Here is a 24,631-nt window from a genome sequence, read left to right as displayed (position 1 = left end):
CAGTGGGTGCCCCAAATTATTCAGCTTTGTAAAATGTACAGAATCTAAGATGGGCTGTACACAGCTATACATTTAAAGAGGTCTTGATCAAGTGACACTTCTGTTTGATATTTTCTATATGTGTGTGTATACCTAATGGCTTATCTGCACAAACTAGCAGTATGATAGCTATGCAAATAAGAAAAAATTAAATAAGCATAATATTTATGTTATGTCAAGTAGTACAGACTTTTAATAGAATGAAACATCAGTTTCCTTAGGAAAACATCTTGTGGGCTTGAATTTGTGCAGAAATGACCTCTTATTTCTTGTATTCCTCGGGAAAAATTATGAGGACAAGCTACAAACTGTAATATCTATTTAATGCTGCTGATTTTCTGTCTGAGACAATGAAAGCTTTTAATGCAGTAAATATTTATGCTTTGAATTAATTGGAAGTTGATCCAGTCTCAGGGGTATCATTTTGTTCATTAATTAAGACCACTGCAAAGACCGACAATGCAGAGTTCCTGCAAATGTGGCTTCTTTCATATTCTGTTCTCTATTACACATGTAAAATTCTAAAATCATGGCTATGAAGTGCAGGCAATTATAAAAAGTATTAAAGAAGAGAGAAGGTTGATACGTTCTATCATATGTTTTTCTGGAGGACATTTTCTAAATGAATTTAACCTCCTCCAAGAAGGGTTTCAAAGGAAATATTTAACTCTTCACTTTCAAGAGAAGAGGTTTTCAGCCTACTGTTGGCAAAAGTGATGAAGAAGGGCACTCTGTTTTCTGTCTGGCACAAAGAAAAATTCTGTGAAGTCATTCAAAATTTTAATTGTAGCCTTGCTGGGCCTGTGTTATTCAGTATATCTAAAAAGATGAATATACTGGAAGAGTGTGTAGGTAACTCTTGTTTCCTTTTTCCAGCACCAGAGGAAGCCTGCCACTGTTCTCATGGCTTTCTTAGGAAATGTTTATATCTTCCTCCAAGAGTCTTGTGCTGCCTTCTAGTGCCTCCCTTCCTTTCATGTAATGAATTTCAGTTTTTTCCTTAAATTTCTTTTAATTTTAATTTAATTCCTTAAATTAAAATTAAATGGTTTGTGGGGTTTTTAGAAAGAGTTTCTTCTAGATTCTTAGGAATTTAGGTAGTTATTGCACAGGGTAGTCTTTAAATATGGGATGAGGTAAAAAATACTGCAGGGTTCCTAGATAGGTTCTCTTTTCCTTTGAGAAAGCACGTGGGATTGCAGAATCTGATCACTGGGATATTCTCCTCTCTCCTCCATTTAATTAGTTCAAGGGATGCTCGCCTTCAATTTCAGATTAACCCTATCAACCCTGGATTTCGGTCTCTTCGTTGGTTTGTACTGTTCTGTGAGATTAAATGATCAGTATGTGAAAAGAAGTGTTAATAGTATTAGCACAGTTCTGTAACTGAGTTTCAATTAATGTGCTCTTTTGTATGTGTGCAGTGTTTTGTGGCATTATTAGGAAATCAGCATCTTTGGGATTCACTACCTAAATGGGCTGGCCATACTGTAATTCAGATTCAGACAGAGTAATTCAGGATGCAGTCTGATTGTCTTGACAGACTTGTCTGATTTATTTTGCATTTCAGATCACAGATTACTTTTGTGAATGTTTTTCCCTTAGATATTGCAGCTAGAAAAAATCTGTATTTTGCCATTAACACCCACAACTAATCTGACTAAAATCTTAAAATTATTGGCTGCTATTAAAAAATAAGTTATGAGAAAGAAAAAAAGAAAAATCCATTGTCTATGGATACAATTTTATTTACTATATTTTTAAAAAATATGATTGATCAATTTGGGAGTGTTTTCATGGTTTTGAATTGAGCCATGAAAAGTACCCAACAAACCTCAACAGAAACAAGACTGGATGGCTAAGGTCCTAGTGCTTAATAAGAGAAAGTAAAATATCTATTTGGCAAAACATATAACACACTTTTTCTATGTGCAGTAAGAAATTATGCTGGAATTTTTATGTTCCTGTAATTGAAAATGTAACAGTGATATAAATTTTTCCATTAATTTAAGGAATGCTAATTGCTGTGGATTTTATTCCCTCACCCTCCAAGAAAATACATCCTTGTTATATATATGCATCAGCACAATGTGCTGGCAGCTTTGAAACCAGAAGTAAAAATAGCAAGTAACAAACTGGAGGGACAAATGAAACAGATGTCTTGAAAGTAAAGAGGCACCTTGGAGAATAAGATTAGAAAAAAAGAACAGTTATTATTTACTTTGTTCAGCCCATATTTTCTGAGTGGTTGAGTCTGAACAGTTGTATTGTTCCACAGTATGAAAACTGTACAATAGTACACAAAATAGCAATTTCAGCCAATTTTTCTTAGCCCTTGATTAAGTTTGCCATTTAACTGACTTGGTTTGATAATCATGTTTGCAGTTAGTTTTCAGAGGTAAGTAAAGTTGCTCTCTTTTGCCTGGCAATCCTGAAACAGCTGCTCACATTGTTTGGGATCCTGGGAAAGAGCCCAGCCTTACTCTGCTGCCAGCACAGGTGGGAAGGCGGCCATGGCCATTGACCATGTTAGTTCAAGGCTCCATTCATTCTGGGACCACTTGGACCCGGTTTTTAAGCAGGCCCTTACATTGCAAGGCACATTTCTCTAGGTACTGTTTGTGCAGTGGCAAGATTAATGGACATTTTGTAGTTCATGCCTTGGAAAATGTATGCAAAAGCCCAATCATTGAAAGGATATTGAACTATGACATCACTGATCTACTAATTTTTAATATTGGTTGAATATGAAAAAACCAGAATGCTTATTTTGTGAACACTTAATATAATATTTAAACTTTGGAACGAACAAATGACACTTGCACCCTGCGTTTTGTGGTGTATGTTTTAGTAAACACTGTTTCTTTTATTAGAAATGTCTTTAACACCAAGCTTTTCACTTATTTTCCAGCTAAATATCATTCTACCCTGTTAAAGTCTTTACACATATGGTCTTCCTAAATATTCTTTAACAGCTTGGATTGAAATTAACTGAAAGACTTCAATATAAAATAGACCCAATTTTCTTAGCCACAAAATCATTAAGATTCCACTGATTGTATTAGATGCACAATAAGGTTCCTGTTTAAGAGGGCACACAGTACACCAGATGAATTAAATTTCCATATTTCAATTGTATTTTCAAGTAGCCTTATAAAAATTGGTTAAAGAGCAGTTTGACAGTACTGCAGATTCATACTTGCAAGGCAAAAAATCCTTTTGCTGTTAAGAGCATCAAAGTAAAAGAAATTGTTTTCAAGGGGTGATTTTTAGAAGTTCCTGATCAGCAATGATTTATGGAGACAGATGCACTGTTTAAGTGTCCTTAATCTCCTTAGTCCAAATGATATTGCTGCAGAAATAAAAAACTCCTTCCAGTGTGGAACGCTGCTTCTGTCTGGTGTTTCCCAAATAAATATAATGCAGGACATGAAAGAATATCGTTCAAACTAATAGATGAAGCGGTTTATAAAGGTTGAAGTCCAGGCAGTTTCACTGAAATTTCTCTTCAAGACAAAAAACATGTTATGGAATGAGCTCATGTATCATTTATATTGATTTTTAAAACCAGTATTTCAGTTTTTGTGTCTGTGTGTAATACAGCATTTCATGTTGTAAGTGAAGGCTTCGGGAAAGTTTTTTTTAGAATTAAGAATTGGGTTGCTCCAGTTTAGGACAGCCCAAAATTTCAACTCACATCCTTCACTGATTCATATTTTGTAACTTTGCACAACTCTTAATATGGTGGTTTGTCTGTCTGTCCTTAGTATGGATTATACTAATATGGAGTCTATGTCTTCAGTATGGTTTAGCTTTGGGAGTGTAATACAATCATGGGAAATTCAGATGGTGAGGGTGCTCTCCAGGTCCAGTGTCCTGCTTGAAGCAGAGCTGCTTTGAAGGTTGGATCAGGTTGCTCTGGGCCTCCTCCAGTCCAGTCTGAAAACCTCCCAAGACGGAGTTCAGCAGTGACAGCCTGCCCTAAAGCCCAGTCACTGTGAGATTTCTTTCTTGTTCCTCTTATTTTGATTGTCACTATTGTCCTTTTGCTGTGTATCTTGCAGAAGCATGTACTTTGTTCATGGCTGTAATTCCCCTTTGGATAACTGGATATTCAGAATGGATATCCAGAATATCTGCTGTTTTAACTCATCCTGCCTGCTTCCTTTGGCTGGCTGAGTGAGCCTGGCACCTTCACCATTCCTGCAATGCTGGATGCTGCAGCCCCATAGTGGTCTTACTGGCCTTCCTCCAGTTCTATGGCACTTAGGCCAGTGTGTCAATACCTTCTTTTTTGTGCTAGGGAGCCCAGAAGTGGCTCTGGTGCTCCTGGTGTGGTTTCCCATATGCTTAATAAAAAGCTAAATCTCTTTTGGTACACCCCTTCTGGTTTGGCCCAATATCAAGTTAACTTCAATCATTGCAATCTCTCACCACTGACCCATATCCAACTTGCCCTACAGGATGCAAAGATCTTTCCTTTTGTCTATTTTTCCTTTTTTTTTCTTCCCATTGCAAAACTGCCAACTTCAGTTGGCATCTAGCAGGGACTTGAGCTCTCCCAGGGCAGGACATTGTACCTTAGGCAAACTTTATGAGGGTTTCTTGGCTCATTTCTCCAACATGTTTAAAAGTTCCTCTGAATGGTTTTCCTATCCTCTTGTGTGGTAACAGCTCCCCTGAATTTGGTATCATCTACAAATTTGAGGAACAGTGCATTCCATTTCTTCATATGAGCAATTGACATGAAATAGAAGCAAAGGTTTAATGCTCCACCGAACCCCAGATTATCTACTGATGGGAACAGTTTTCTAATAGTATTCATGTTCTCCCGCATTTACCATTACTAGAATTTTGCCGTTTTGAGGCAGTGCAATTTGTATCTTTATGCTGCTTTCATCACTGGGGGCAATGCAGAGACATTTGTCTGAAAATTCTGGAGCAGAGGGACAGTTGGCTGTTGGCAGGGGCACTCCCTGCTGGCCTGAGGAAAGGGTGGACCCTGGCTTTTCCCACTTCACTTGTGCCCTGTGTGAGTTTTGCCTCCGAAGCAGTGTCGGATTTTGAGCCTGGAAAGCTGAGCTTTGAATCATCCCAGGCAGTCGTGCCTGGCTGGGCAGAGCTGCAGCTTGGGCCGCTCAGCCCCGCCTGTGTTTCACACGCAGCTGCTGCTATCAAATGCTAGGCTGCTCCTGGATCGTGCCATCTGCTTGGGACACGTGCTCCAGCTGCATTCCAAGGCTGAGCTGAGCTGCAGCACAGACCCAGCACCTCCAGCTTTGTAGGACTGCAAATAATACTTGGCTTTCTGTCCTCCCAAGATTTATGCTTCTTCTTTTAGGATCTCACAGGGCAGCATTCCAGCCAGATGTTGTTTTTCCTTGGATCAAGCAGATCTAATCCAACCTTTTTCATAGTGCAGGTTCAGCATTTTGTGTTTGTTCTTAATATTTTCTAAAAAGTTAGGAAGGTCACAAATTTGACTTCTATATCTTACAAAATTTGGGACAGTATTAAAAACCCCCAACAGTTACATGTGGTGTAGCACACAGACAGAAAAAAAAACCTCCTAAAATTTGTATTACTCAGTTTTGCTACATTTTTGTATTTTAAACTACTTTTTCATTACAATTCTGTCAATGAACACTTGGGATAGGTAATAGGAGAAATCCAGTAGTAGAGGTTGTAACTGGCTTTTGAGAAAGATATGAGAAACCTCTTATCAGTTCTGGAATTTTCTGCCCATGTCGTGTTTCTTGTATAATTTATCAGAACTTCTAATGAGATTTACACACTTCGGAAAAATATGTGAGAAGAGCTACTGGAGGAAATAATTGACTGTTGGTTTAGAAAAATTACACATGAAATTAAAAATAAATCCTATCCACTTCTGTCTGTGACCCTTATTATTCCACTGAATGGTTGGCATCTCTAGTCCTTTTTCCCCCTAAGTGTCCCAAATAAGCAGCAAACATTTATTTTAATAGCTGGCCATGTATGTTGTAGGGAATAGTGTACACAGCTCTGGAATATTTTAATTCTTTTCTCCACATGAGCTTTCAGCTTGGGATATTGTTGTTAGTTCTTAGTGTCCCTTTAAAACTATAAAATATGTTAATTCTTTTTGGTTCAATCTTTACCTGGATTTTTTGAGTAGAATCTTCTTTTAGTTCTTCAGAGTAACCAGCAATCCCTCTGTCATGATAGCCCTATTTTCAGTGTCAGGCACTTAGTATAAAGGTTAATTAAATTTCTGCTGGAGAAGAGCACTGTAGAATTTTGTTCTGCAGTTGGCTAGGAGATAACTTTGACAAGAATGGGTGAAGAGGAAGGTCTTACACTTGGCAATGCAGCAGCTGGCTTTTTCCACTTTGGAAACTGAATATGTCAATGCCTTGATAGATGTGGCTTTTAATTCCCTGGGAATTTCTCTTTCAACTTCATGAGAGACTAAAGTTCCCCCAAAGGTCTCTGACTTTCTTTCACTGTAGTCATTGAAGTGTGGCATAATTGGCAGGGGACGCTTTTTCTAATGACTGGCTTGGTTCTCTTTCATGTTTCATAAATATTATTAAAAGACTCATTTCTGCTCATTTCTCTTAGCTGTTAGTGGGCAGTTAGGTACATGTTCTTAGGAACCTGGGTAATTTTGACACAGGCTGTAAATGCTATCCCTTCATTGACATAATGCAGGTAGTGTCTGTGTTCAGCAACTAACATTTGACAGCACAAAACCCCTGAAGAAATTATATTTATAAAGCTCTAATTTTAACCAAGAGCTCCAGAGTTACTTATGCTGCTCAAGGTGATTTCTCAGTAATTTGCCTCTGCAGCTGCTTGTGAATGATCTTATTTTCTTTAAATCCTCTTTCAGAGGGTATTTCTGCTACTTTTTTTCTCAAGGCCTATAATTGAAAATACATTCTAACCTCATGTTGCTCCACTGTCCTCCTACCACAGACTTTTTGCACTGACTCGTACCACCCTTAAATGCATAAAGAATAATCACTGTTCTAAAATACTTTAAAATCCATGCAAAAGAGAATAGAGAAGAGTTCATGTGACCCTGTTTTACTTGGTAGCTGCAGAAAGTGGGTAAATTTGTTTTAAACTGAAAACAAATTTGAAACCGAAACAACACTTGGAAGGGATTTCTGGGACTATATATTTGATTTATGCAATATGTGTGAGCACAGTCCATGATTGGGATGTCATTGTGCTAAATATGTTGGTAGAAGAGATGGTATCTGTCCTCTGTATCTTATTGAGAGGTCTCAGATGAGTTGCAGAACAGGCAGGAATCTGTGAAAGCCATGGTGGGAGTTTGTGCATGCAGCTTCCAGTTGTCAAATGTTGGTCCTTCAAGTGCAATGCCATGGTAGAAAACATGAAAACACTTCTTAACCTGATCTGCTGAAGGGCTTCTGTGCCTGAAAGCTTCCTTATCAACTCTGTCACTTAGTCTAATAAAAAATACTGCTTCTCTTTAAGACCATGTAGATTCTTAGAGAGTCTTGGCTACGACAGAGTTGCTTCCACAACATGTGATGGATTAAAATAGAGGCAGCAGGGAAACTGGATTAATCCATTTTGATTTTCATTTGCCTAATGGAAGATATGCTTCTCCCCACTAAAATAGAGACCATAATACATATGTCTAAAATACATACCTAATTCATGCCTAATTACATTAGTTGGTTGGCCTTTATGCTGTCAACTTTTTTTTCCTTCATGTAACAAAATGTGGCTCCAGCTGTTTTCCAGTGGGACAGAACTGACATGGAGACTTTGAGCTTTAACAACTATTAGAATATATAATACTAGGCTAAACCAAAGTCTTCTTCTATGGCAGCTTACATTCAGTTTAAAACTAAACCATCTCTCTCTTTCCTAGTCGTGTGACTCCTCTTTCATTGCCTCCTGGGCCCCGACATACCATCTCTTCATCTCTTCCACATGGAACTGAGGGAGGTTGCAGTGCTGTAAAATACTTCTCTTCCCTTTTTTTCCCCACTCTGGACCAGTTTGTGCTCTCTGTTAGGAAAACAGGCAAGGAAGATGATTTGATTTGCTCTGCAGATTTGCTCTGCACCATGGAAGGCTGAAAAAGATTATAAGTCTTTGGGTGAGATTGCTGTAGATATAAGAAAATTGAGACATTAACTAGGTCAGTGCAGTTACATTGGATGAATAAAGGGTATAACCATTCCCTTGAAGAGAGCAGAATTGTACTGACCCACATGCTTCTGATGCACAATATGGAGGCATTCTTGATGCAATTCTAATAATCTTTATAAATTTGTGGTAAGCTAGTTCCTTAGAAATTCTTTGTTCTGGTGATTTGTGCTTATTAAAAACTAAGCACCATTGCAGTGTTCTGTGTATTTGTGTGTGTGCGCGCCCGGGTTTACATGAGTAACAGGTTCTCGAGTGCATACCTGTAACTTTAAATGGAAACCCAAAATAAAAAAAGCTCTGCAGTCATTGCTATTTCATTATATCAGTGTTTCAAAGACTTTTAACTTGACTTAAACATGAGGCATTTGTTTTTATCTGAAAGAGTGATCATGTAGATTTTTGTGATAGGAAAAGAGTAGTAGGAAAAGCAGAGGAGAATTATGCCTTCCCTTAACCCTCACCTCAAAGCCATGCTCTTTCATGGCATTTCTTTCTAATTTGTGTGAGTCTGTGTGCTTTGATCAATGGAAATGTGAGAGGAGGGTGACGTGGCTGTGACTGCACCGGTCACATCTGTTTCAAAGGATCAGTTCTGTGTCAGTTCAGCAAGTACCTAGATTGCTGCTTTCCTTTTCCCTTCCAACTTAAAGCCTATATCATTGCATTTACCATTAAGTTGTGAGAACAGGAAGAGTATGAAATATGCTACTAATTGGGTACCTTGAATTAGGGCTGCATATTTAAGCTTGGGTCTTCTTACTGAATGTGTGCCTTGCCTGGGCAGATCCCTATGTCAGTTATGTGGATGTTCAGTGTGAACACCTGTGAGATTGAAAGCTAAACTGTCCACAGTATTTAGTTACATGACATTTTTTCCTCCCAAGGGCTCCCTTATAGATCAGTGTGCCTGACAGATAACATTCAGTAAATGAGGCAGCTGCTTAATTTTTGTCATTGTTGTTCACTGCACAGTCCCTCTGAAATCCTGCATGTTGCAAATTCTTCCATTAATAAAAACTGCATTCTTTCCTGCATGTCCTTTTTTGGCGTACTTGGAAGTCTCACAAATGGGAGTTGAAATACTGGGAAGTTTGTTTTTATTTGTTGTACAAGGAGTTGAGACACAGCAACTTTTCTAAATCAGGGAAGAAATCTCCATCTGAGCAAATCCTCATCAGTTCCAGTTAGAACTTCACAGTAGTCTAGAGCAGCTTATTCACTTCAATCTGACCTTTTTATCTTTGATCATGGTTCAGCCAAGCCATCCCCTGCCAGTCAGGTTCTTTACACAAACTAATTTCATGTGCTTTGTAGATTGTGAAAGGATTAAGACAAGAATCCTGAAGAAGCAAATTGCATCTGATCATGTAATCTCATTGTGTTTAATCCTGTAAATCACTTTGAACTATAAATTACTTCTAGTATGTCTTTTTTTTTTCTTTTCCTTCTTTTTTCTTTAGGTGTAACTTGACATAAAGGACTTGTATGGATGTAGGGGTACAATAAGCAACAAACATATGATTTAACTACTTCATTATTTTATTTTTTCAAAATAAAATTGACTTCCAAAATTCCATGCATTTATGTTGACCAAGAAAGCAGTTTTGTAAACTGGAGGAGATACAGCACAATTCCAATAAATACATTGTTAATGGTTAATGTTCTTGTTAAGAAATCTGTTTCTATAGTAACTGCTGCAGATTGTCACTTCCTCTAGCATTTGGAATAGTACCAAAGTGAATTTAACACTGATGCTGCAAGGGACAAATCCTATGAGAGCTGCAGTGGATCACTGTGAGCAGTGAGCTTTATTTGGTATGGAGATGTATGAACACACAGTTCAGTAACCAGAGAGGGTGTTTAAGAACTCTTGCTTCCTACCCTTTATTCTAATGGTCTGTGTGCACTTACTTTTTTTCCTTCTACACAAAGACTAGTCCTCATTTGAATCTTATAACAAGGGCGCGTAAAATACATAGGTATGCTTAAGATTTTAAGTTTAAATATTGTGCATGTATATGCTACTAATTTTAAATGTCTGTGAAGAGATTCACCACACATGATATTCACTAATAAAGAGGGAGTCATCATGGGGCAAATGTCTGTGGCTCAAGCTTTGAAACAAAGCCCAGGTGAGTTTTAAAGGGTGTGTTCGTCTTATCTTGTACTAATTGTGTTTCTTTGCTGAAACATAGTGAAAGCAAACTTTTCTTCTCTGTATAGAAGTGTGTATCCTCAGGTGAAGTGGATGTTTTCAGTGGTTTGTATTCTGTTTCACTGCATGTTTGCCTCTGGTTTTGTTTGTCTCTGGAGTTGAGACTGGACCAAGGAAACTCTTGATCTTTTTTAAGGACAGAGAAACTTGAACTTTTTTAAGGACAGAGAAAAAGACTACACAGAAGATATATTTTCTTTTTGGCAGCCACAGTTTCAGTGCTGGTGTAATCCTGAGAGAAACAGAACTTTGTTTTTGCAAATTTGTATGTTTGCATGCTGTGAGCACTTGGGGATATTACAGAAACTTCCTTTATGTGTTATTTCTTTCCAGATGGACGAGATAAAAGGCAAAGACAGGGTGATTCTGGCTCTGGAGAAGGACCTTGGTGTCCAGGCAGGCCATACCCAGAAACTGCTCCTTCAGAAAGAAGCTTTGGATGAGCAGCTTGTCCAGGTGAAGGAGGCAGAACGATACCACAGCAGTCCTAAGAGGGAGCTTCCTGCAGGAGTGGGAGATATCAGTGAACTGATGGGAAGTCCGGTAAGAAAATGGAGTTTTCTCTGAATTTCAGCTCTGGAGAACTGCCAGGGTGTTCACAGTCATTTTGTGGCTACTATTAGGACCTGTTAATGGTAAATGGCCTGGTGCTGCACTCTGCTGTTTTACTAATGATTTAAAAACTCCTTGGACCTCTTAAATTGCAAAGAACATTGAGAAATATATGGATATATAACTTGCAGAATTTACACTGTCATCTTGATCTGTGAACCTCAGTATTTTCTCACTATTTCATTAATTTAGGAATATTTTAACCATTAGAAAATAGGTACTACTCAAAAACTGAGCCATGTGATTTTAATCTATGTCCTTTACACTAGAACTGTTTTAGCTGAGAGTAAGAAATCTGGTGAGAAGTAACCTGCTATATATGAAATATTATTTACCTAGATAGTTTGTTTAATTGTTAAAATTTACATGCATTTCACAATATGCTGTTCATGAAGCATTTTCCCAGGATGTTATTATTTAGTATTTCAGTTAATTATAGTAAGTTTTCCAGATACTGTTGTATGAGTCTGTTTTAAACTTACACAATACAGTTGTTAAGCTATGCTATTAAACTGTGGACAGTAAAATATTTTTTTAATTAATTTTATAAATCGATATGTTTTTGATGTAAAGGAGCAGCACCTGGATGAACGAGATGTGCGGAGATTTCAGTTAAAAATCGCTGAACTGAATGCTGTAATAAGAAAGCTGGAAGACAGAAATACTCTCCTAGCAGATGAAAGAAATGAACTGGTAAATTAATTAGTAATAACACAGATGGTGACTGGGAGGGCATCTTTATGGCAAAAGATTTAATGTTGGAAAGTCAGCGTTATAAATAATTTACAAATTAGTCCTGGTTGGCCTCAGTCAATTATATCTAAATGTAACAAAGATTTCTATAGAAATTAATCTTGTGACCTTAGAGGACATGGATGGAATCTTTCCTGTCCCACAAAAATAAAAATTTACAGATTTGTTTTGGGGTCATAGTAATCAAATTAACTGGTATGTTGCCTGTAGCACTGTGTAATGATGTTGTGTAGAACATGCATAATCCATGCACTTAAATTGCTGTATTCATCCCTTTGAAATTTGTCTCTGTGTCATGCTTATGCTAGCTAGGAGTTAAAAAAGCTTTCTTGTGGTAGTGATGAAAAATCTGCCATTTCTCAAGGGAAGTCTCTTAAGTAGGTGAAATTATCCTAGAAGAGGGATAGTAACTTATACAGAAAAGGATATCACATGAATTTTAAGAACTAATTTTATCAGCCTTTATCAGTACTTGTGCTGAGGTTAATAGTTAAAACTCCCATTGACTGCAATGGAGGTGAGTTTTACAATGGGACTTTCTACACATGTGCCTTAATGCCCTAATTCTAGTGGCAGAGGAAAAGATTTTTCATTCTAAAAAGATGGAACCTATATATCTGATGCTAAAATTATGTTGAGGGCTGAAATGGTGCCATGTGTCAGTCCTACAGATGAGTGAAACATTGATGGCTTTGTGACACATTGACATCGCCCTCCTTGTTAATCCTTTCTGTGGGCCTAAATAATTCAAAACATCCATGAAGAATGCAGAAGTATTTCAATGTATCCTTCAGTGTCCCTCTAGATGGAGGGGATGTATGGCTCAGTCAAGTGCTCTTCTTGATTCTAGATTCAGTTGCATAAGAAAAATATTTTGAAAGAGATGTAGAGCAGGTTTGATATTATGAGACAAGAGTACACATAAAATCAGTAGTATCAGCAAGGCCATGGGATTAAAAATTGTGAAAAATAGTTTTCTCAAGAATGAAACAGAAAATGAAATTTATCAGTGAATTTATCTCAGAAAAACAAATGTGATCTCTTTGTCCTTTCCAGATAAAACTTAGCAAATTGAAAAGTCTTTTAACTGAGAAAAATAGATTTTTTTCCCCCAAACAAAATGACTCATGGAGTAAAACCAGTGAAATATTAAATACACACAAATGCAAGGAAGAGCAGTCATTTGCTTCATGTAATTGTCTAACATTATAAAACCACAGGAGCAAAATTGAGCAGCTTGAAAATGTCAGCAGAATGCTGAGATTGAATCTGTGCCCTCTGGCTGACTTTCTCATGGCTCTAATTATGCATTAAGAGGAGGAAGAGTGTCCTCCTCTTAAGGGATGGCTAAATTGGTGAAAACAACTTGTCTAGAGATCTAGTTGGTCACAAGAAGTTTATATCTATTGAGATTAGTTTATAAAGAAATCACTATGGATCATCATAAGGGTTTGCCAAGAGCAAAATCCAGTGACCAGATTTAGTTTTTTTGGCAGACAAACAAAAATGTTACGTCTTACTTGCTTGGGCTGCTGTAGTTCTTAGTTCAGCAGTGGTGTATGACAGATGCCATTCAGCAGAAGAGCTGAACTTTCTGAATTAAGAAAAGCAAATGGAAACACAACTGTTTTTTCTTTCCTTCAAAGGTAAACTAAAGCCCAGCTAACTTTGTTCTTTTGCCATCTGCAGCTGAAGCGTTCTCGGGAGACAGAAAGTCAGCTGAAGCCTTTGGTAGAAAAAAATAAGAGGATGAGCAAAAAAAATGATGATATGTTACAATGTATCCAGAGAATGGAAGAGAAAATAAAGAATTTATCGAGGGAAAATGTAGAGCTGGTAAGTAACCACCTCTGGTAAGTAATCATCTCCAACGCTGTGTTATGAGAGCACATTGCACACAGTAACTTTGAGCTGGCAGTGCTTGTGAGGCTTTTATTCTAACTAACACATCAGTCTCCACAGTGGGATGGGGCAACTGTCAAATGCAGACAATACAGCTGAAAACTCATATTCTAAATTCAGAGTGGCATGTGCTTTGTGTTGTATCAGTTCACACTGATTAAGGGAATGGAGCCCAGATAGATAAAATGTTTTTGCCGGCTGTAAAAAGCTGTGACTAAAAATCAGCTTTAATAAATACTGCTTTTATGATTAGAAGTCAGAACTGAATTTGAGTGCATGCACTATGCTAGATCACTGAGTTCACTTGTCTGCTATTTTTTTTTTCCCCAGACTGTTCTTTGATTTTGTTCCAGAATATCTTATGTGAGAGATTAACACAGAGGCATATAGAATGTGAGGGGTTTTTTGTTGAAGGAGGCCTTGTGTTGCAGTGGAGTATGCACTGATGGGTTCAAAGAATTCTTGGTTGCTACATGGCACATGAGAGTTTTTCTCCTGTTGCAGCAAGGCAGTTTAAAACATTCTTTATGTTTTTTATTTTTGTAGAAAGAAAAGTTATCTGCACAACCAGCACTGAAGAGGCACACATCTCTGAATGATCTCAGCAGCACACGAGAGGAACAAGAAATTGAATTCCTTAGACTGCAAGTCAAAGAACAACAGCATGTTATTGATGATCTCACAGTGGTAATGTTTATGACTGGTATACACATGTGCATGCACACACACCTATAGGCAAGCTAAAGATTTGAGAGGAATGTTTTAACTGCAGTTGTAGTAGTGATATAGAAATACTTCTTTGGTGTCAAAGGGTTGTTGTTTTTTCTCAGGTAGTGAATGAATTTTTTGGAATGTGTATGAATCTTTGTATTAAAAATATTTACCTATTATAAGCTGCTTGTGAAAAAAAGTGCATGATCAGCCTTACTTACAGAACTGGCTGTCAGCAAATAAGGAACTTGAGTAAAGGAGACTTTCCAAAACTTAATGACTAAAATGTGTTGGGTGCAAACCCAAGCACTCCCCTGATCTAGAAGTTCTCCCAAAAGAGGGAAACATGGTGTCATTAATTTCACCTGGCTAAGCGTCTCCAGCTGAGCTGGCCATACAAGCTGTATGTAAAAAGATGGGGAGAACTCTGTGTGGTTCCTCAAACCAAAGGTAGCAGCATGGCTTAGGATTAGAATTGCCCAGCTGCTGCCCTCTGACTCGGAAGGCTTCTGAAGGTGATGCTCATGGATGTTTGCAGTGTTTGATGTTCACAGGAACTCTGCAAGTTGTGTTTGATGAGGAATATTTCAAGTTGTGTTAAAGGTGTCTAGTGCTATTTAGTGCAATTTGTGATAAACCCTTCTGGTGCTGGCAGAAATTTGCACATAATCTCTGAGAGACCCTTGCCATTCTGGAGCAGCATCTGGAACTCAGGCAAACTCAGACATCTCAAATGGCACTACTGACTGCTAAAAGATGATAAAAAGAATTTAAGAGCCTTCTGTCTAAATAGAAAAGAATTGTATACATCGTTGAAAATAAAAATAGAAGCTCCAAAAAGGAGAAAGAAGAAGGTGTGTTATTACTGTATGTGGAACACTGTCTCAGTTCCTGGCAGTTCCTCTGAGATTTTGGCCCAGGATTTTTCTCTGAAATCAGTGCCAAGGTTGGATGTCTGTGTGCATTCCCCAGTGTCCCAGTGTTCCAAGCAGTAGGATGTTTCTCAGATGCTATGATGTAGGGTCTGGTCCACAGAGTGATGCTGCTTTAACTTCCAAGTAAAACTGCATAGGAAGGGATGGTGATATGACATTAGATGTGCAGTATATGGCAGATAAAACCTCATTTATATTTCAGTGCAAAGTGAGTATGAGAGGGCTCTCTTTTTACTGTCTCAGCTAGTGATATGAGGAAATATATTGTATCCTGACTTTGGTCAAATAATATTAACTTGTGTTTAGTGTAAAAGTAAAATAAATAAATATTTTAAAATATTGTTTCATTTTTGCTTTGTTTCATACTTACAGATACTATTCCACTTGCAGAAATTACTTAAATTTTTGACTAGGCATCTTCTTTGGTTCCAGTACAAAGTAACTGAGCCTTTGCCTTCGATGTGAATGCAGTGGAATTCTGCACATTGTTGCTTTTGAGCTCTCTTTTCTGGCCCAACCCACACCTCTACAGACTACAGATGTATCATAGTTACCAAGAACGACCCAAATGTCCCATATCTGATTAATATAAAAATAATCAGCTTAACTCCAGCTAAGAATAATATGATACATGGAAATAAGAGCAGTAGTCTTAGGAAGTAGGGTTGTGTGAACTGATTAACAGTGTCATCTGTAGGGTATCTTTGATGCTGTTAAAACCTTGTCAACATGACTTCTCTCACAACAGGGTGTTCTGGTCAGTTCGTAAGAGGAAAGCTGTCAAGGTAAACAGATGACTGCAAAAGATGCTAGTGGATTCAATTGGCATTATTATTGTTCTTGTAGCTTGATTTATGTTGAAGAAGTAAATTAAGCAGTCTTCTTACAAACAAGACTAGAAACAGGAGGACTGAGATTTTGGAAATGTTTGTTCATTCTGCACTGCATTTGTTTGGATACCTGCTTGGGAGGCAGAATACCCCACTTAAAGCAGGAAATGTGTCTTAAATGGACATCTGAGAAGACAGCACTCTTCTTTGAAAGTATTAAATTCAACTGTCCAGTTTTTTAAGCTTAAAATGTTATATTATTCTGCAGCTTGAAATACCTGCAGCATTCTATCTTGACAGTCAATACTTTTCTTTATTTTTCAAACCACATGTATTCAAGGTGCTGTGTAAATTGTTGTACTTCTCTCAGCTATTTTACATTTTCCAACACTTATTTCCTGGAACAATGTGCTGATGAATAATTTTGTTGTGATTTCTACTGTGAGCTTCCTATTTTTCCAGTTTCTCAACTGAATGCAAAGCAAATAACTGAATAGAATAATACCATGCAGTGAGCAATAACTGCTAAAGAAGCACTTGGAACTGCAGTCTGTCTTTTAAAAATAGAGGTGCTGCAAACAAAGATGCAGAGCTAAGGAAAGAATCAGAAAAAAGCAAGAAGACAGAGCACCTGCCTCCGTGTTGTTGGGTTTTTTTGGCTTGCTCCTTCACATTTTTTACCTTCTCTTCCTCTTCTTCTCCTTTGGAATTTGAGGCAGTATTCTTGGACTTAGACAAACAGAAATCTTGCATTTGCAGTCATGGCCTCCTCATGTCATGGTATAGTTTATTGTGATCTTGCACGAAAACTGGAGTAGAACAAAGACAGCCACTAAGCTGGCAGAGACTGAGAGTGCCTTTGGATTTGAGACTTTTGCCCTACAAGGATAAGTCAGATGTAACACTGTATCTGCATATGCACACATGTATATCAGAGTGTGTCTGATATAACAACAACTTTTAATTACTAAGACTGGACTAATTTTTGGCTACCGACCTGCTGCTTCAGGATGGTTGAACACTGGAGTGACACTCTGAATTCTGTTTCCATAGTGAGCTTCTTGGTAAAAGAGTCAAAAGAACTGTCAGAAATCTGTGCTCAGTATTTAACAAAGCCTTTTCTTGCCAACTTCCCATCAGATGTGTGAAGTACATGGCTGAAGGTTTGTTTGCTAAAGGCACAAAGCTGCAGTGCAGTGTGGTGTAACATGGTGTTAATCAAAAGGATAAAGACATTGTGTTGGCTTTACCAGAGGCTTAAATAAAATGTTAATGGTATTTCTCTGTGTTAGACATATCTAAGTATAGTTTTAAAACAAACCCATACCAAAATGTTCTCTTTCCTTCTAGGAAAGAGAACGGTTATTGCGCTCTAAAAAACAGAGGAGGAAAAGTCTGAAGCCTCCAAAGGTGAGCAAACCTTCAGTTTTTCATACATTTCTGTTGCTGTGAACAACATCTCTTTCTGCCTGAATTGAATACTTTTAATAAATACTGAATTTAAATACTGCCCGAATTTGAAGCTCTGCTTAATGAGAAAAATCCAATAATTCTTTTGCTTACACTTACTGGTAAGTGCTTCATTTTTTAGGGTAATTCAAGAATTTTGTACTTCACACAAGTAATGTTGTTTTTGCGGTTTGTTTTAAATAAACAGTAAAATTACACTTCTAGCTACTGTAGCCTAAATATTCAAGTGGCTCGAGGCATAACGATTTAATGGCTTGAAGCAACTACAATTTCAATGGACAGATATTCAGCCTGCTTTAAAGAACATACCCCCTTTAAACTACTTGTACCAACATAGAGCTAAATCACAATTAAAGAATAACTCCTGCTGGGAATGTTACTGAAATAATATTTCTGTATGTGATATGTAAGTAGTAAGACAATTCCAAGTGTTTTGCGTTAATAACTAATACAGGGTTCAAGACAAAAATTCAGATCATAAAAAGAGAGAAGTTTTGCTTCAGAAAGTACCCTTAAAGTTTCTTGTAATGCACTAAAAGTAATTTGCTGAATAATGTTTTTTGTGAAGTTGAACATTAGCAGCCTGGAGCATGTGTGTGGGAGGTGGGAAATGGAGTAAGAGGGAAAAAATGGAAATGAAGAGTGGAGCTATCATTATCATCTATATAGTAGCTTGAGATATATTCTGTCTTAAATGGGTGCCTTGTGTCAGTGTGTTCTGCACAGTCTATTCCTGGTAACCTCCAGGTGGTGCTTTTATATTGCTCTGCACTCTAATGCCTATATTCTGAAAAATTTATCCTTTGGGACTCTCTATTTCACTGGTAGTTTCTTCAAATTCTGTTTCTAATAATGATGTGTCTTTTGCATAGGAAAAAAGAAAAAAAATCAGAAGTAACAATAGATCCTGCCAAATATATTTGCAGCAACTGTAAACCATTCTTTCTTGCTGTAGTGTAACTGGAAATTTGTGTTTTGAGAGGAATTTTTACAAAAGAATGCAAAAGTAAATATACATCGATATATGTAACTTATACTGTACTTTTTGTAGCTTTCTCTAATTATTGACCTTTATCTGACTCTAAGTCAAATGTGTAAGATCATTTACTAAATTGTAAAATTCCTCATGAAAAAAAAGCTAGTTAAGTAAATTTTTAGGTGTTGGTAACTGGTGATGAGAATTTCTGTAGGCTGAAAACTTCAATAAATATGTATTTATGTCTTGAAAGTGCTCTGTGTTAGTAGAGCTTCAGTTGACATAGGCACTGTTCCTTTCCTATTTTATCTTGAGCAATCTGCTGCTTTTGTGGTCTCTTCTTTTCCTTATCAACCAAAGCAGGAATTGAAAAACATGAGGATTGGAGAGAATGGGCATGATACCATTAAAATTTTGTGTCAATGTTATTTTCTGTTTGCTAAGAGTGCTATAATATGGGGAATTCTGCTGAGTATACTGTAAGAATTGTATGTGTATGAGCAGCAGAGTTAGTTGGGGTGTGTTTCTTATTTAAGGTAGAAAAGAAACATCAGAAAGAACAAATTAATCAGGAGCAGGCATTTCTGCTATAAGTTATTCCATCCCCTGTCCATTAGCTCTTCAGTGGCTGTGGTGACCATTTGAAATTCTATGTGATGCTATCTCCTGAAAGGAAAAGCAGGACTGTAAAATGAAAACAAGTGAAAAAAGAGGTTATGAGAGAAGAGCAAATGGGATTGTACGCACTGTAGTAGTTACACCATATATACACACTATTTAATATAGTTAATTTATAATTGTATACTGAAAGATAAACTTTCTAAATGAGCTAATTCCTTAAGGAATGAAAGAAGTAATCAATAATACTACTGTGCCATTACCTGGCAATGGATGAACTTGTAGAATATTTACATTTATATGCAGCGTTGACTCACAGTTTAACTGCAATTGGTGTTAACTTCTAAAAACCCAATCCTGGCTGATTTCCTTCCAGGCCACCTGTGTGGTCCTGTGAGGATCAAAATGCTAAAAGGAGCTGTGTTTCCCACAGTTAATTTAAACAATCTAAGTGGAATGAGTTGCTCACTCAGATGAGTTCGGATTTTGCCATTTCATCACCTCTGTTTTTACAGCCTATGTCAGGAATCCAGAAGAAAATTGTGGAATTTATTTATCCAACTGTTGCAAATGTTGGTTAGATGTCAGTAATGGATATGAGATACAGACATCTGTATGGTAACATAAAGTGGTTGGAAGTAGATATCTAAATAGGACATAGGAGTTTTAGCCTAAAATTGCCTGGTTCTCTCCACAGACTGTAAATGCAGTCTAAGATGAGTTGTTTTATATGTAGACATGCACAACTTAAGTGTATTTCTGACTATTATCCGTGCAAGATTTTATATCTCATACAGACCATATAACTGTATAGCATAGTAGTGAAATTATGTGTTAACCTCTGTCCTAACCAAACACGTGGAAAAAGAAATTGCTGATCTAAGTCTTTGGCTTTGCTTTTCTAAGGTTTGTTAAATGTAAAATTAGGGTTAACACAGTGAATTCACAAGTTTGGCTGGTAGGTTGTATCTATTTCCAAATGTGTCCCATTCCTTGTGACAAAGTGAAGGAGGAAATAACTCATGAGAATGAGCTTTCATGAAAATAGTCAGATGAATCATTCTATACTTTCCAGAATGAGCTTTTTCTTTTGTTCTAATAACCAGGAATGCGATGCAGAGAGTGAAGATTTACACTCATCAGTTACAGATTTTCCTAAATTAGTGATTTTAGACTCCACCTTCCTTCATTCCTGAGATGGTCTGAGTGCGGAGTCTGTGGTGGTTTTCTAATGAGTCTGTGGTTGTTTTCTAAAGAGTATTTTCTGACAGTTGTTTGTGTTATCTGGAACAGAATCCATGGAATGCCTTTCTCCATCTTTGAGACATATTGTGTGAATGATTTGCCAGTAGCCTTTACAGCCCTGAACATCAGTTCAGCTGAGAAGCTTCTGACAGCTCTGTGTTTTTGTAATTAGCTATGAGTGTTATTTCTGGAGCTCTGTAGGTGCACTAGGTTACTGTTGCTACTGGAGCTTTCACTGAACACTCTTTTAATTCCCAAGGAGTTCATGGAACAATGCTGACAACTGGTTCAGGCTCCCCAAGGAAAGGAGCAGCAAAGTGGGATGGGCTTTATAACCTCTGTGCTTGCAGGGTCTTCAGAGAAGTGATTAGTGACTCTGTATAGTCAGACACCTCATTTTTTCCAAGGTGCTTTTAATTTTTTTTTTTCAATTTTTGTTGTGAAATAACTAAGACACTTCAGAAGCAATTTTTTTTTTTTTTTATTTTTGACATATGGAATGAAGGTACATTCATTCCATGATGGATGGAGTCATGCATTTGAAAGTAAGACATATTTACCCAGTTTATTTGGTAACTGCAGGACTCTATGGATTGTGCCTTTTTTAAACTTTAATAAATGAACTGTATTTGCAGTGGTGGAAAGCCTGCACACTGGTGTGATGGAGTTCATATTTCTTGTTTTATATTTTTCTTTTTTTCTCTGCCTCTGTGCCTTGGTGTGCCTTTATTTTTCTGGCTGCCAAGAAATGACATATAAGCATGAAGGTAAGAAGTTACTGATGAGCACAACTGATTGCATCACAAGGAAATGTATCTTGGATCTTTTTCATCATGTTTGATTAGATCCCTTAAAATGAGATATTTAAATGTAAAATGAAACTACTTTACCAACAGAGAAATCAGATTATATTGAAATTTGCATATAATGCAGTTTGTGTCACTATTGATTTATAGTAGTCTAAACGTTTATGTTTACTGAGCACCATAATTCAGTAGAAGTATTAATACTTGAGTTATAAAGACCTAGTGCATAATTTTACTTTAAATTTATGTGAAAACATAGCTATAAATCCACATGAAAAATACTTGCTATTAAATGCATGACATTTAATAGTAGTCAGTGGAAATTAGATTTCAAATCAGAATTTTTCTGCAATTTACATTACTATTTTCTCAGTTAAAAAGTTGTGGTTTAGAAATAAGAAATGTGCAAACAAATATAAAACAATCTCTAAGTTGTTAATTCAGAATGTTTCCATTTTTAAGAAAAGTTTAAATGAAACTTGAATAACTTGGTTTATATATTTACAGAAATCCAGTGAGTATTGTGCATTTCTGTATACTTTTCAGAAACAGTTGTGGTTCAGCTTTTGAGGCATGCGTGGAGTCTCCCTTGGAGTTGACATATTTATTGATGCTTTATTTATTATTTATTAACTACAACTTTATGACTCACATGTCTTTTATTCGAGTATTTTTTTCTCTATATACATTTGTTCCCTTGTGAATTTATTTGTTTTGGTTTTGCTGTGAATCAGTTCTCGTAGTTGGTTGTTTCAGATGCTAGATGATCAACAGTCAAACTGGCTATTTTGTAATTATGTTATGAAGCAATTCATGCATGTGCAGTAATTCAATATATACATGCATATGCAGTCATTCATACATATACAGTAATTCAGTACCTTATCTCTATTGCTATGGAATGGATCTGCTCCACAAAATGATAAATATTCAACTTTTCTAAAAACGAAGAAGTCTTAAAAATAAATCGTTCACTTGTTAACTTCAAATATTACAGGTAGTCTTTATAGCATTTAAATGTTTTTGACCTTTAACTCTCCTTTAAGTGTTGGGGTTTTTTAGTGTGATGGGAAGTACTAAGGGTTTTTTTCAGAATTCCCTCATATCTAATAATCAAGTGGTTTATTTCTTGATACATATATATTTTTCCCCTACATTTGCTACAAGTGAAATGTTCGAATTATTTTTCACAATAATGAAATTGCTTTAAATATTTTCTCCAGCCTATATACCTTTATTTAAAATAAAAAGCACTGCTGTTTTGCTAATTTATTTTCATTTCTTGAAATGGCATGGGTGGGTGTGTGCATGCAGGGTTAAAGGAAGACATGTATTTGACCTGAGTTATCTAAAAGTGACTGTGCAGCAGAGATGTAGCAAAAAAATCCCATAGGTAGGTAGGTTTTATTGTCACTTCAGTTCAGTTGCTGCTGACCTATACGGTAGTGTGATCTCTGTGCCATGTGATAATAAATTGGAGATTTGTTCTCCATCTTTTAGAAGTCCCTTCTGCTAGCCTTTGCAAAGTCAAGACTTGGCACTTTGTTTGCCTGCCACCATCTTCTTTAGTTCCATAAAATGTACCTTCTTGTTTATGAAACTGTATCTGCATATCAGTTTGGAGTCAGGAAAGTGAGTTGAGCTGGCTACTCAGATTGTAAATTTGTCTTCCTTACAACTTGAAGTAGCACCATTTCTTTAACTCTCTTTTCAACTGCCAATATTTATTTGTACTACTGCTGTTACATGGTTGTAAGCTGCAACCAGTATTCCATGGGGGAGGAAAGCCATGGGATGGATGGGCCCTCTCCCAAGGACTAGTGACCTCCTGTGTTTTGTGGGAGACTTTTGAACTTAGAAGTCTGAAATGGTTTTAATTCAAATGTGAGTAAATACATTAGCTTTCTGGATAAGTCTTTGTATTTTTAGACTAGAGCTTAAACCTATTCCTTATGCCCTTTGTTTTGTTAAGTAAGGCAGAAAGGTCAACTGGTGACTGCTGCAGGAAAGGATTGGATTATCCCAGGGAACTGTTTGTCTTAAGCACCTTGGACATGGCTCTGCCTGATGGAAGATCACAGTGCTTCCTGCACAAGTGAGGATAGAGTAATGTCCTTCCAGCACTGTGGCATTGTAACTGTGATCCTATGAATTCACAAAGTAGTGGTCTAGTAGCTTGCAAAAGGAAATTTGTTTCTCAAGGTTGTTTGGAAGCTCTTTGCCTTTTATGCATTTACTTGCATGCATATGGATACACGCAGTCTGTTTAGAAAAGATATGGCTTTTTGGGTTTCTGAGTGAAAATTTTTAAGTACTGTTTGAAGGGATCTTCTTAAGTGAGGCAGTTGAGTGTTTCGGGACATGACTTTGGAGCTGTATTTGGCAATTTGAGTGGAATTAGCTGTACTGTGAAACTATTATGGACTTGTTCAGCTTATGAGTGATGAGGTTGTGACCTGGTGGACTGTGGTGACCAGGCAATGGAGCACATGGTGTCATTCATCCAGGCAAAAAGTCACACCTATAGGCTTGATTTTTTTGGTACCTCTTAAATCAAAACAGACTATTTTGACTGTGCTGAACCAAAAGAATATAGTGAGCATTAGGGCTTTGTGAGAAAGAGAAGACCATACTTATGTAAATATACTGGAAAAAAATCTCTAAGGTTAGGTAAGTCTGGAAAACTGCAAGGAAAGATAAATATTTGGAAATCATCATGAGAGAGGGCATTATAGTTAAAACTTTTCAGTACCTGGAATTAAATTGATTGATAACAATTCTTTGCTGAAATGTAGGGTTCGTGATGTTAGGAACTAATAACAACGGATTATTTCTAATCCTTATGGCTGTTTTAATGAACAAGCTATTATCTTCTCATAGACAACCTCTGACATGTGTTTGAAAAGGATCCAAATAGCAAACTGTGACATCAGGATCTGTGCTTCAGTATCAAGCAATGGCAAAGCATGTGGAGATCTTTCTCCATCTCTTACAGCCACCTCTCTCCACTACCCTCTCTGTTTAGGCTGCTTTATGACCTGAATCCATTTTTCAGCAACACCCTTAAAAAAATATTTTCAGTTTTCTTGCTTCTCTGAAATTGTGTTGGATTTGTGTGGTGTGAGAAGTAATGCCTGCCTCGATTAATAACAGTTAAAAACCTTTTTTTCTAGTTATCAATTTATAAAAAACCAAAATTTTAACGGTTGAATTTCTGCGGAAATATGCTGCTTTCTGTGACTGTGTTTATATAAAAAATCAACATTTTCACAACTGATATTGTACTCATTTCCACTAGCTACTATTTTTTTCTAATTTTCTCTAAGCATGTATTTAATTGA

General features: G+C 36.9%; 1 protein-coding gene across 5 annotated transcripts in view; it reads left to right on the top strand.

Annotated features, from left to right (window-relative positions):
* The window catches only part of JAKMIP1 (janus kinase and microtubule interacting protein 1), a 143,979-nt gene that overhangs the window by 72,511 nt on the left and 46,837 nt on the right, over positions 1-24,631 (top strand). For all 5 annotated transcript variants that reach the window (XM_054295990.1, XM_054295989.1, XM_054295986.1 and 2 more), the window contains 5 exons: positions 10,766-10,975; positions 11,618-11,737; positions 13,487-13,633; positions 14,246-14,386; positions 17,526-17,585. In XM_054295990.1, coding sequence (XP_054151965.1) covers positions 10,766-10,975; positions 11,618-11,737; positions 13,487-13,633; positions 14,246-14,386; positions 17,526-17,585 — 678 coding nt within the window. The remainder of the gene's footprint in view (positions 1-10,765; positions 10,976-11,617; positions 11,738-13,486; positions 13,634-14,245; positions 14,387-17,525; positions 17,586-24,631) is intronic.

Source organism: Melozone crissalis, unplaced genomic scaffold, assembly GCF_028551555.1.
Source record: "Melozone crissalis strain CALT ecotype California unplaced genomic scaffold, PUWL_Pcris_2 ptg000006l_1, whole genome shotgun sequence".
Classification (NCBI taxonomy): Eukaryota; Metazoa; Chordata; class Aves; order Passeriformes; family Passerellidae; genus Melozone; species Melozone crissalis.
This window is presented reverse-complemented; position numbering and strand designations above follow the sequence as displayed.